Below are 13210 nucleotides of genomic sequence, written 5' to 3' on the forward strand. Positions count from 1 at the left end.
CAGCGACCCCAGCATCCTCAGTCCCTCCACCCTCCGCACCGCCACGCGCTTTTGGTGCAGCCGGCGCGTGCGTGCGGCTGGCGCAGTGTCCCGTGCGCAGGAGGCGCGTGGGGTCTCTGCATTGCAGCGCGAGCGGCTGCTGGAAGGAGCCCGGCCACACAGCACAATGGCGTCTCCCAGCGCGGACAGCGGCGCCGCGGGGTCCGCGCCGCAGCAGCTTCACACGCAGACGCACAGCAGCATGCAAGGTAGGTGGGGAAATATCTCTAAATCGAGAGTCGGAGCTGCTGGGGGCTCGCCTCGTAGCTCCGGAACTACACGGCTAGCACTTAGCGTGTAGCTCAATGGAAACTCCATGGCTAGCAGTTAGCCCCTCTCTTAGCTTGTAGCTACATTAAAATGCACGGATACGAGTTAGCATCTCATCCAGCTTGTGGCTCGCCAGGCCTGTTTGGGGTTTTCTGTCGTTCCGGGAAACTGTAATGATATTTTCACGACATCACGGTTTAATTATTATTTTTTTTTATAACCTGTTATTCCTGAAGAATACGGTGGTAATGAGACATTTAGGTTAGCTGCTGTAAGCCCCATAAGGCCTACAGTGAGGAGCGTTCAACCTCCAGGTTATAACTCCATAACAACATAACATATGCAGCTTATAGTAAATTATAATTGTGTTGACACAAGTTATTGTCATTAACTTTGTATGTTTTTGCCGGTAATACTCATTAATAATTGTGATTTGCGGGTTGTACTCAATAACAATTGTGCACATAAATACAGATTATACTCAGTAAGAACTGTCACCAATGCTTTATGGTGCATCGTAGCAATGAAACCATGTCTGAATTAATGTTCTGATTCATAATCCACAGATATAGATTGTTTTATGTAGTATCGATTCTAGTATTAAATGTTTTATCTAAACCTTGCAGAAACCAACACGTGCTGGAGATGTCAAAATGAAACAGGTATTTAACACTTTCTTTCCTACAGGTTTTAGTTTTCTGTTATAGGTCCAGTAGACGGTTGGTTTACAGCGTCGCAGAGCCAGGCAATGTTCCAAAGACTGACAGATTCCCTTATTGTTTATCTTTTAATTTTTTGTCTGCATGTTGTATTTAGTTGCAAATGTCACTATTGTCACAAAACACTTGTGGTGGGTCTGATTAAGCATTTTGACTTAAATATGCAAGGTTTTTTATAGTAGTTGTGTAGTGCAGCCAATCAGACCCGTTCTGAGGTAACCTGCCATACATTTGCATTTCAGGACACATGATGGGATGGCATATGGTTAGAATCACAGGAACCCCCAGCCCTCACTTAAATAAGCCCTAAGAAAATGTAGTAAACTGTCTTTTCTTTACTTCAGGGTTTCAGATAAGCCTGTCTGGAGTGCCCCAAAGTAAGCAATAGAACTCGCACACATAGCACAGCACACCGACCTCCTCTCTTTGTGGGTGCATCTCAGTAGTTTAAAGTGGCATCCTTTCCCTTTGTCTTTGAATCATCAGCACTGGCTTGCAATAGTTTAGGTAAGGACGACGCATGAGAACGACAGTTGGCTTTGTTTTTGTCTGTTGTTGTTAGCGGGGCTAGGTGTCTGATGGGATTACCCATCGCGTTAATATTGAACTGGATGAAACAGCAAAGGAAGCCACTTTATACTATTGGAACGGCCTGTGTGGTGCTCTGGTAGTTGGGGAGTCTGTCCACACTGTTCACTGTTCATAACTAATATAAACTCAGTCATGGGCGAGGAAGTCTTTTCTTGTTGCACCTGGGCTTAAAGGTTAAGGGGCCTCTTTAACTCTGCTCTCAGGATTGGATGAACCCAGGCGTGGAAAAACAGACTCAACAACTTACTCATAGTTTCACCTTGAAGATCTTTAGCATTTCCTGCACACTTCCGGCATCAGCATTTGATCTGTGATTAAATTTTTAGATGACAAAACAACCATTACACCTACTTTCTAGAGTGTTAAGTAAGTGTCGGGTCACTTTGATCTCTTGAGGGAATTGTTACAAGTGAAATAGTCTTGTACAGGGATTCCCAATTCTGCCACCATACACTATGTAGGTTGGTACTGGAAGAAGACTTGCATTGTAATAGTCAGTAATGATAACAGCCTTTGGTAGAAGTATTGATTTAGATAAAAGATAGTTCTTGCAGAAGCAATGGCACCATAGATTTCTTTTTTAATCATTGGGGACCCCTGCACCTCTTGGCTTGTGTTTTGAAATGCATTTTGTGTTCCCTTGATCTTGAGAAAATGTAGGGAATATTGAAGTTGAAGTCTTTGTTTGATCTTTATAGACTGATTTCTCAGCATGAAGAAGTTCAGTTGTGGTCAAGCCACAACATATTTGCAGAGTTGTTTTGCAGCATACCTACATAGCCTTAAATATGTACATTAAATGCTTATTTGTCTGCAGGGACAGAATTTTACCACGATAAGAATGATGTTTTAACATATTTTGTATGCTTCACATCATCTATAAGTGACAATTCTATTGCAGTGTTTTTTTTTTAAATTTTATTCACAAAGTGTGCTGTGTTGTGCTATGGTGTGGGAATTTTGCATTTCTCTATACCTTGACAGGTAAACGCAGAGCCCTGAAGCTGAATTTCGCCAATCCTCCTGTGAAACCAGCCTCCAGGCTTCCCCTCAACCCACCTGCCCCGTCTTTCCAGAATCCACACATGTAAGTAGCTGCTGTTGTTTACTGCTTGTTGGGTTCGCTTCGTGGGAGTGTCCGGGACTATGAATGCTATTCTGTTTTTGCTTTAGTTGAGATTTTCTTTGGAGAAGTACATAAACGCCACCTGAGATATCTCAACGTTGGCACTGGGACCGGGTGTTGAAATGCAATATTTCTATGGCATCCACTAGGCTTTGGCAGAATGACAATTAAAACGGCAATCAAGTCCGTCGATCGCCGATTGACATTAATCACAGACGATTTTTTTTCTATCCACCAGGAAAATTCTGAGCATTGAAAATTTATGATAAATCCTGTTCTTCTGTAACGGTGAGACCACTGCCCCATCATATTACGTTCTGTGGGTGCACCCCCCGTTCCTGATAGAATTGTAAATCGGCAGTTGCTGCCTCCCGGCGATCGCCGTTTGGAATTTTGCACGATCGCACACTAAGCCTAGCATCAACTGAATTGCATCGATACTGTTGAGTATGAAATCATTCTGTGGCATTCAGTAGCAAATATTGATGAATTAAAAAAATAAGTGAAAAAAAAAAAAAATTAAAACTGACACTGACTTTGCTTTAACCAGAAGTTAATATCTAATAGACTTCACCTGATAATGGGTGTTATCTTCCTGACCAGGTGGAGGGGAGAGCACTTTTAGAAGTCGTGAGCTTCAGAGGGAGCAGGCTGCATTATGGCGTAGCAGCAACAGCACTGCTTTATATTTTAGCCATGTTGTACTTGTAGGTGTTTCATGAGGTTGCTGGTATTACCCAAGAAACAGTTTTCCTGCAGAAATTGCACTTTTTAGCGTTTCAACCTCACCCCCAACAAATCACGTCCAATTAAATTAAAGTGAAGTGAATTTAAGTTAAGGTGACAGTGAAATACTGATAGCAGCGCAGTTTGTCCAGGAGTTTAGTCACCACTAAACTCCTTTGATGCTGAGCAATCAGAAATTGGTGCCACATTGGCCCTGTTCCCAGTACCCATCCCTCTTTCCATATCCTCTAAGTGAACAGCAACAAATTAAGACATTTCTTAAGTGTTTCTGAAGTGGTGAGGCTCAGGGATTGGCGATCAATTATTAACCGCAGCAGCATTCATCTATTATGCGTGTTGGCTCTCTCTGCCCTATGCTGTCCTCGTTTCTTCTCCCTTCCCTTCTCTTAATTTCCTCCTTGCTATTTTTTCGCTGGCAGTGAACGTCTTCGGACGCACAGCATCGAGTCGTCGGGAAAGCTAAAGATCTCTCCGGAGGAACATTGCGACTTCACAGCGGAGGACCTCAGGGACCTGGGGGAGATCGGACGAGGGGCCTATGGCTCTGTCAACAAGATGGTCCACAAACCAACGGGCCAGATCATGGCCGTCAAGGTGATTGGCGAGACTAGGTGGTGTCTCTGGTATTTTCCCACCAGACATTCCCTCACAGTCATCCAAACATACATTCTCCTCCTCACCACCTGTGGCTAAAAATTGAAACATTCCCTTGTTTTATTTTTACCCACAGAGGATCAGGTCCACCGTGGATGAGAAGGAGCAGAAGCAGCTGCTTATGGACTTGGACGTGGTGATGAGGAGTAGTGACTGTCTCTATATCGTTCAGTTCTACGGTGCCCTCTTCAGAGAGGTCTGTGAAGCACACTTACAAGGTTGCACTATTTTGTACTAACAGTTTGATTAATTTGTTTCCAAAATGTTATATACAACAGTGCAGTACCATTTGCAATTAATCAGGTTGACTTAGGGCTGTTTATTATTTTAAATCATATTTCAAAAAGAGTCTCAGAGATTGAAAAATATAGTGTGTAAGAAAATGACGGCTTTTTGGAGGTACTTCAAGGCAAACAAAGGAGATAAAAATACAATGGAATGCAAGCTCTGCTCAGCCAAAACAATATTCCGAAGTTGTGCAGACTGTGTATCTATCGCTGTCGCTGCAGCTGAGCGTCTGCTCTGGTAGTTTGATGAGTCAATCGGTAAAACGAGCCGTTCAAATTGATTCAGTTGGTTTAATGCCTCTTGAGCGAAGGAGGGCTTTCAGTGAACGAGCGCGAGAAGAGTTGGTCATTGATGGTTTTTATTTTTTATTTTTTTTGCAATGATTGCAACTTATTTTGGAATGGAAAGTACCATATAAATATAATAGAAAGTTAGGTTTTCAAGTAAAAGTGAAAGAGACTTTCATTTGAAGTTTGAACTGGATATTTCCACGTTAGTTATATGTTGGGTCCTACTAAAACTCAGTGAGAGTAACAGGTTGAATTCTACTGAAACTTGGTGACAGTCCCATTTTCTATTTTATTGGAACTCAGTGACTGTTCCGTGTTCTATTTTTGTTCCATAGTAAAAAATAAACAATAATTAACACACTGTCAAAATCATTTTTTTTGTAAAAGTTCAATAAATGCTCAATGTTTCCAAAGTCAAAGATTAATGGTATTAAATCATTCTGATGTCAGTATTGGTTGAAAAGATCATGATTATGATTTTTGCCATAATCGAGCAGCCCTAGTAGTGTGTTACTGCTGCACAGCGTGCAGCAGTAACACATGCAATGCACCCACACAAATGCGATGTCAACATTGAGTCATGGGGAAATTTCACAACAAACAGGATAAAGCTCTTGCAGATTGTTATTATCTTAATGCATAGAATTGAGTTTGGCAGAGTTTCACTTTTAAGTTATATTTGATTTTGATATTTGTTTTCGACAAAAGGTTGGATCGATATTTAAAGATACTTAAGGTTGCTGTATCGGATTGGAAATGAAAAATTGTCCCACCCATCATTTCTTATCACAGTTTTAACAGCCCATAGTAAAGCTGCATCAACGTTTTCTGTGACTGATAATCACTTCTATGTTTCAGGGTGACTGCTGGATCTGTATGGAGCTAATGTCTACCTCATTTGACAAATTCTACAAATATGTATATTGTGCATTAGATGACGTCATTCCTGAGGAAATACTAGGCAAAATAACATTAGCAGTGAGTAGATGCTTTTAAAATTTTTACTGTGTCATATTTATGCCTTCATAACATGAATTGAATATAACGTGTGAGGGTCTGTTGTTTTGTCCCCAACAGACCGTTAAAGCACTGAACCACTTAAAAGAAAACTTGAAAATAATCCACAGAGGTATGTTTATTTTTTATTTATTTTTGGTCATTGTTAGTTCATTATAATGCGATATAGGGATGGGTAAATGTTTCACTGCATGTTATTTTCATGTTCCGCCACGTCCACGGACCAAATATCCTTCTCGAGGAAGGAAGACTGTGATGACCTGATGATGCTCTGTTTCATGTCGGTGTAAAGTATTTGTTAACTCGTGCTGTCTCGTCTAATCGTTGCAGACATCAAGCCTTCCAACATCCTGATGGACCGAAAGGGGAACATCAAGCTCTGTGACTTTGGAATCAGCGGCCAGCTGGTGGATTCAATAGCAAAGACCCGAGATGCGGGTTGCAGACCTTACATGGCGGTAAACAGACTGCACTCAGAATGATTTATATATTTGACTGTACGGAGTAAAGCTGTCCTGGGCATCCCTGTGTCCATGCGGTGCAGGTAACTAAAATGGCTTAGTCACAACGCAGGAGCAACATTGAGTTAATGATTTCGTTCCCTAATACACATCAAAGTTGACATGCCCATGGTTAGTTCTGAATGAGGAGCCTAAAGGGTTCTGTCCGCCATGGTCGAACAAAAGGGCACCGCCAAAGCGTGATCTAATCCCTTATCGATAATTGCTGAATTAACAATTTAATTTCACAATTTAGGTTCTTCCCCGAAATTGTGCTTTAAAAATAGCCCTGACTAGTGTAAAGTAACACCGTGAAAGCTCGTGGCAAATCTTAGCGGAATACAAGTTTGGCCACCGATAAGTAGCACTGCTTCCTAACTCATATAAAACTCTACTGACACGCCTGACTTGAAAGGCTGTTGACCGTGAAGACCCTTTCCATCCAGTTATTGGATAGAGTTGGGAGAATTTTCCTGGACCTTGATTTGGCCTATGAACAACAGAGTGAATCTCTGTCATCCCTTGGGGTTTTTTACATTTGGATTAGAATAAATAAAAATAAATCAAATGATACTGTGCGTCGCTGGAGGCTTTTATTCCCATTTTGTTGTGGTTCCAGCCGGAGAGGATAGACCCCAGCGCTTCCAGACAAGGCTACGATGTTCGCTCTGATGTTTGGAGCCTGGGAATCACCCTGGTAGGTGAAATAATTTGTCCCCTGAAACACTGAAACCTTTAACTTAACTGAGCCTTTAGAATAATTGTCTTCTCACCACTTTTCAACCAAGGTCTTCTTATCATGTTAGGTCTCATCATATTAGGGTCTGGCGATATGTTAAAAACTTCCTACTGGAGCGATTGTCAGTATATTCCCCATGCGGGGGGCGGGTGGCACCGGTTCTCACTGGCCGCAGCACAGAGGTTCAGTTAAAACAATCGCTTTATTAGGCGTATTTATATTTTATTTTTTTCCTTTTACATTTTTTTCGGCCGCTCAATAAAATCTGATAACAAAGAAGAAAGAACGGAGGAGCAAAATAAAAGGATCAAATCATGTAATTATCCTGGAGAAAGGAGCCATCCCGGCTTGGTGGTGATTTATTTAGTCTTAATGAGGATATCTCCAGACGGGGAGAAAAGCACTGGATGTGGTTAATGCAGCAAAGCGGAATACAAGATCCTGTTCGCTTTGAATTGCGCTTTACAGGTCATTAAATTTGCAAAATGAAATAAATCAACCAAAACAAAAACAGCCGCCAATGGACTCAATCGCCGGTTGCCAATGTATTCGTCCAATCGCCCAGTCTTACATCATATATTGTAAACTGTGCAATTGATCAGGTTTTTTAAGGGTTGTATTGACTCTTTTTGCACGACCACAATTTAGCTCTTTTTTTTTCCCCTCTACATCCGCGCAAATGTAAGGTAGTAGAAACAGGAAGTTGCACCGCTTCCTACTGGCAACCGGCTGTAGCTGCCATTACACTCTGGATGTACCGCGGCAATTGCAAAAACTAGTTTGAAATAACGTGTGATGTTTCTGTTACAGTCGACACAGATGAACACAGATAAACACTCAGCACAGATAAGATGATGTGCGTTTCCAGGGAGATGTACATTTTCTTTAATGCGTAAACGTTTGCCCCATTGGACTGCATTCAAAGACAATGAGGAGCTGCAGCCGAGTGGTAAATTTCTCAATATTTAAGTGTTGGGTGAGGGTAATACATGGTCAGAACTATCATTTTAATAGTATCTTGGTTGAAAACAGTCAACCCGTCCGCTTAACATTTGAGCAAATGTGAGTGAGAAGTTGTCAAATGAGTGGGCGAACCTCTCAAACGTTGCCCTGCTTTTTGTTTGTGTTCAGTACGAGCTGGCCACCGGGCGGTTTCCCTACCCCAAGTGGAACAGCGTCTTCGATCAACTCACACAAGTTGTTAAAGGAGAGCCACCTCAGCTCAGCAACTCAGAAGAGCGGGAGTTCTCTCCCAAATTCATAAACTTTGTTAACCTATGGTAAGCCTTGCCGCCTAAAATGCTGTACTGTAAAGTGACACACAGTAGACGTCTCTCTCAGGGAAATACTGCTACTGCACCGGCTCGCGTACTGTGCCGGGCTGCGGGGCATTTGGCAATAGGCCGTGAGAACCCGGGTGGGATTTCTTCAGGTGTCATCTGCGATCTTCTCCGCAGTAGGAAACGGAGTAAATTAAATACAAAGATCACTCGGAGCTATGGAACTGTGCGTAAGCCCCCCTCACTCCAGTTCTAAATTTGAGCATTAAAATTTAGAATATATTTGAATATCAAAAATAATAAAGCATACAAATTTGAATGAAATAATGGAGGAATATCTGGAGCCCTAATAATGAACATGTCCTCCACAGAGTTTACTTAAACTGTACTTAAGCTGTTCTTTATTCTTCTGTATAATAGCGAAGCCTGAAGGATCACACAACTTAATTACAGTTCAGGCCCAAAAAAATCTTAAAAGTAAAATAAAATATTCTGTTTCTAATCTGAGAGTTAATAATCAATGCAAATAAAATATTCTTACATTTTTAAACTTAAAATCCCCTTTTGTGTTGTGTTGATGCAACAATAATATTCTGGTTTCACTTGACTTTAAGTGCACTTATACTTGCTGTAAGAATGGCCACCTGACATACCTGTTCTTTTATATCAATAAAAGAAAATACATAAAACAGTTTTAACAAACTTAAAAATAGCCCTGTACGGGCAGCTAAGGCTTAACCACGTCTCCAGTGGTGGAGAACACCCTCTCTGCGGCTACACCTGTACCTGGGATGCAGAGGGTATTTCTAGCTAAGTTAGACAGTAAGGGGGAAGCAGCCTGGTGCTCCCTCCACCAACTGAGTTGATCCCTAGCATGATCCAATGGCTCTGCCTCTTTGTATTTCTTGGTTTCATCCACTGCCTGATCATGTAGTGACATAGCGGAGTCCTGTCCCTTTGGGAATGGAAAAGGTCCCTCCAAAAAAATCTGCGAGAGCAAAGGTGGAGTCCTTTCTTCTCTTGCAGGGTGGGGAAGAACCAGTTTCAGCCTCTTCTTGTTCTGGCACACAGTTCTGGTTCTTCTGAAATCAGAACATACAATTCCACCTGTAACCAAGCCCATTCAACAATTTTTAAATACACAAGATGAGTCACAGTTGTATAGATATATCATTAATTTACACTGCACAACCTGTTGTAGCAAGGTCAAGTGAAAAAGGTAGTTTTGTTTTACGAGCGAAAACACATAAACTAAACGTGGTAAAACTAAACGTAAATAAGTTTTCTCATTCAGGTTAATTCACCCTCACCTGATAAATGTGCGCTGCCTCTGCTGCCATGGTGGTGTCGGTGTCCTGTCTTTTCTCTTCTTCCATGAAGGGCAGTGCCTCAAAGCGTGGATGTAGTGCTATCTCTTCCCAGGAGACGGCGTTTTCAATGTCCCTCGTAGCTGCCGAGTCGGTTGCTTGGACACGAGCGTCGTGGCACAGCGGGGCATGCAGCGTTGGTATAACAGACAGCGGGGGGCTCTTTTCTTTGCAACTTTTAAGCGGCTTCGGGGCTTTCGAAATAACATGGGTCCGAAAAAAGGTAAAAGAAATATAAAGTTTGGCAAATGCTCAAGAGGTCAGACGTAATTATACGTCACCAGTTAAAAAGAAAAACAAAAAAACCATCTAACAAGTTCAAGGGTTTGCTTCATAAGGTATGGCAGGCAGAGCATTTGGTCAGGAGAGTACAAATGAGACGGGACTCGTACCAAATTTAAGGCACGTCGCTCTAAATGTACAGGTTTTGTGTTCAACAACAAGAAAAGCAGGTGTGCACGTGTGTTTCCGTCAGGCTGGAAGAGACCCCCAAATGCGCACATCTCTAGGTTAATTGAGACATGTGGCGTCTGTGTCGTGTGGATTGGCCTTTGCTCCCACCCATGAGCTTTACCGTGCACTGCACCATAGGTGATGCTTCTTTTTCCAGACTGCCGTCACAGCATTTGCTGCCGTATCCATACGGTAGCCTCTGCATCGATGCGCCGTTATCAAACGTTATTAAATCCAGTGGGATGGATTGTCGACACCCTCAGGTCCTCTCTTCACGTGCCTAAAGGAGAGAAGCACAGTTTGTAAAGTGTAATGGTGCTTTTCTGGGCCTTTCTGGTTTTTGGCAAAAACCTAATACTGAGCAGAGTCTGGTCTATTATACTGTATCAGTACTTATCTACATGTTTAGTATAAATGAGTATTTTTTTTTTCATTCATACAGTTTTTTTTTCTCCTTACTATCCTTTGATTTAAAGCATTACAAGCAATACATTCAGTTGACTCACGTGACTCGTCTTTACTGCCCCCTGCTGGTTGATGGCCGTTCATACACTGAACCTCAGCATTTTGTTTAGAGTTTTCCTTTTGAATCATTTCCTTCTTCCCTTTCCAAACCAGCCTTACAAAGGATGAATCGAAAAGGCCAAAGTACAAGGAGCTCCTGGTGAGTTATTATTATTATTGTTATTATCAAACCGCAAAAAATGCGCTTTCATTTTCTGTGCTGTTATGCTTCTCCGTGGGTGTCCTTTGTTGACCTTTTGACCTTGCGTTCCAGAAACACTCGTTCATCCTGATGTACGAGGAGCGCTTTGTGGACGTCGCCAGCTATGTGTGCCGCATCCTGGATCAGATCCCTACCTCTCCCATGTCCCCCATGTACGTGGACTGACGGAGCGAGGGTGGCGGCGGTGTTGGGCGGAGCAGGGGGAGTGGGGTCACCAAGCTTAGCGACATGCCATGCATGTGTCCTAGTTGTCAGAAGCAAAGGTCACTAGGATCACCTTGTTTGGTCACGTTCCAAAGAATGAAACAAAAGAAATTCCAAATTGCCCGGTGCAATGAGATGATCTTATTGATATTGATATTATTATTATTATTATTATTATTATTAGTATTATAGTAATAATAATAAACACACTCTTAAGCCTCCACCTCATTTATTGTCAGTAATGAAGTGTAAAATAATCCATCTTCAGGAAGCAACACTTGAAGGTGTAACATGCAATGCTCATCTCTTCAGGTGAGGGGGGAAAAAAAGGATGTTGCATAAACATTACAATATATGTAGTTAAACAATAAGTACACAAATACAGAACCAAATAAAATGTTGAGAGCTGATTCTAGTGGCGTATGAACAAAAATAACAACCTACTGGATTGTACATTGGTGTGTGTGTGTGTGTGTGTGTGTGTGTGTGTGTGTGTGTGTGTGTGTGTGTGTGTGTGTGTGTGTGTGTGTGTGTGTGTGTGTGTGTGTGTGTGTGTGTGTGTGTCTGTCTGTGTGTGTGTGTGTGTGTGTGTGTGTGTGATCACCTCTGCATTGTCGACCTACTGTCTAAACACACTTATCACGCACCTTCCCTCATGGAAAATAAATGAGTATGCAACAAATATATATATTATATACACACACACACACACACACATTCATACATACGTTCTCTGGAAGCGGGCGGTCGGTTGCGTGGCTTTACTTTTCCTTCTTTAAAAACAAACAACAAAAATGTCCGTGGGGGATTTGGTCTTGATCCACCACCGGGAAAACACCCACGCGTTCCACGGCAAAACTCCCCCGCACCCTGTCGCTTTTCTTGGCGTCGAGGCTCATTCCACAAATGGAGAGAGAGAGCGAGAGAGCAAGCGAGCGGCGTGCGGTGGTGTTGCCGTCGTGCGCGGGGGCCTTCCCTCGAAGGGAACCGTCACCGTATCCGGATCCGTGACGAGGGGGCGGCGCAGAGCGGGGAGCGTTCATCCCGCGCCGACCGCCGAGACGCCCCTTTGAGCTCACCGCGCTCCCCCCTCCACGCCGAGACCGCGGGCTCCGCCGCGTCTCCGCGGTCCTCGCGTTCACCCGCTTTCCTCCATCTTTGCCTTGGCCCCTCGAGATCCCTGCCTCCATCACCCTTGTGCTTGCTCCCTGCGTCCCGGAGCCGCCAGGCCAACAGGCCGGTGTGACTCGTGCTCACTTTTGGTGTTTAGCATAAGCCCTGTAACTCGTGTCGGTGGTTGGCTAGGTAACCAAATGATCGCTTTAGTATTTTTATTTCTTTTTTTGAAGAAAGAAATAAGAAAAAAAATAAATAAAATTAAGGATGGGTTGTGGGGGGGGGGGGGGTCATGTAATGTGGGCTTGTCAAAATGGCGCAAGACACCCCCTCGCATGGCGGGTCACTGGGATTTTCTTTGTACGTAGCGGCCGTCGCAGAGCGGTGTGGGCATCACACTTTGATGGACTCAGATTGTGGAGCGGACAACGTTCGCTTCTGTAGACGGAGAGACAATTGCGTCGGTTCATTTTGTTCGGTTTCTTCCTTTCTGTCGCGCTCTCCCGCCGGACGACGCCATCCCCCACCGCGGCCGCTCTGCCCTCGCTACCTTCCACCGGGTGAATCCACATCTCAAGGAGGAGAACGTGTTGTATAAATTGCAATGTACTAGAATGTTCATATTAGATTATAAGATAAGGGCGATTGAGTATTATATTGTATCTTTATCCAGGGTCAAAAATAAAGCTCACATTGAAAAGACTCCGAAAGGACGCCGCGTTTTTATTGTGTTCTCCGTAAATAAATGAGGTCAGTGCGCGAATGAGTTTGCGGTGATACGTTTATTGCTCGTTTCTCTATAATATACAGGAGTGTGGACACATACTGGAGTAAAGCAAGTCTGTGGCAAAGCAACAATGAAGCTTCTGTCAGAAGTGATTTTCCCCCCCAATCGATTAGGAAAAAACAATCCCACATCCAACCCTGCAGCATAAAAAAAAAAAAGTACTTCCCATCTTTCTGGACGGTCAAAATAACAAGGGTCCGAAAGAAGGTAAAAGAAATGTAAAGTTTGGCATATACTCAAGAGGTCGGACGCAATTATACGTAACTAATAAAAAAAACCACAAAAAACAAAAAAAA

At 43.0% G+C, this 13210-nt stretch overlaps 1 protein-coding gene across 2 annotated transcripts; it reads left to right on the top strand.

The window, feature by feature from the left end:
* Positions 1-132: 132 nt before the first annotated feature.
* map2k4b (mitogen-activated protein kinase kinase 4b) lies at positions 133-12829 on the top strand. Of its 2 annotated transcripts, XM_080021193.1 has the most exons (13): positions 133-248; positions 936-971; positions 1373-1405; positions 2604-2706; positions 3912-4086; positions 4223-4342; positions 5583-5702; positions 5802-5853; positions 6072-6199; positions 6861-6938; positions 8112-8260; positions 10699-10744; positions 10859-12829. In XM_080021193.1, the coding sequence occupies exons 1-13, from the start codon at positions 167-169 to the stop codon at positions 10970-10972; spliced, it is 1236 nt and encodes a 411-aa protein (XP_079877319.1). In that variant the 5' UTR covers positions 133-166; the 3' UTR covers positions 10973-12829. The 2 variants fall into 2 exon arrangements, with proteins under 2 accessions (XP_079877319.1, XP_079877320.1); XM_080021194.1 differs by lacking the exon at positions 1373-1405.
* The last annotated feature ends 381 nt before the right edge of the window (positions 12830-13210 follow it).

This window comes from Zeus faber (assembly GCF_960531495.2).
Source record: "Zeus faber genome assembly, chromosome: 20".
In the NCBI taxonomy this organism is placed as follows: domain Eukaryota; kingdom Metazoa; phylum Chordata; class Actinopteri; order Zeiformes; family Zeidae; genus Zeus; species Zeus faber.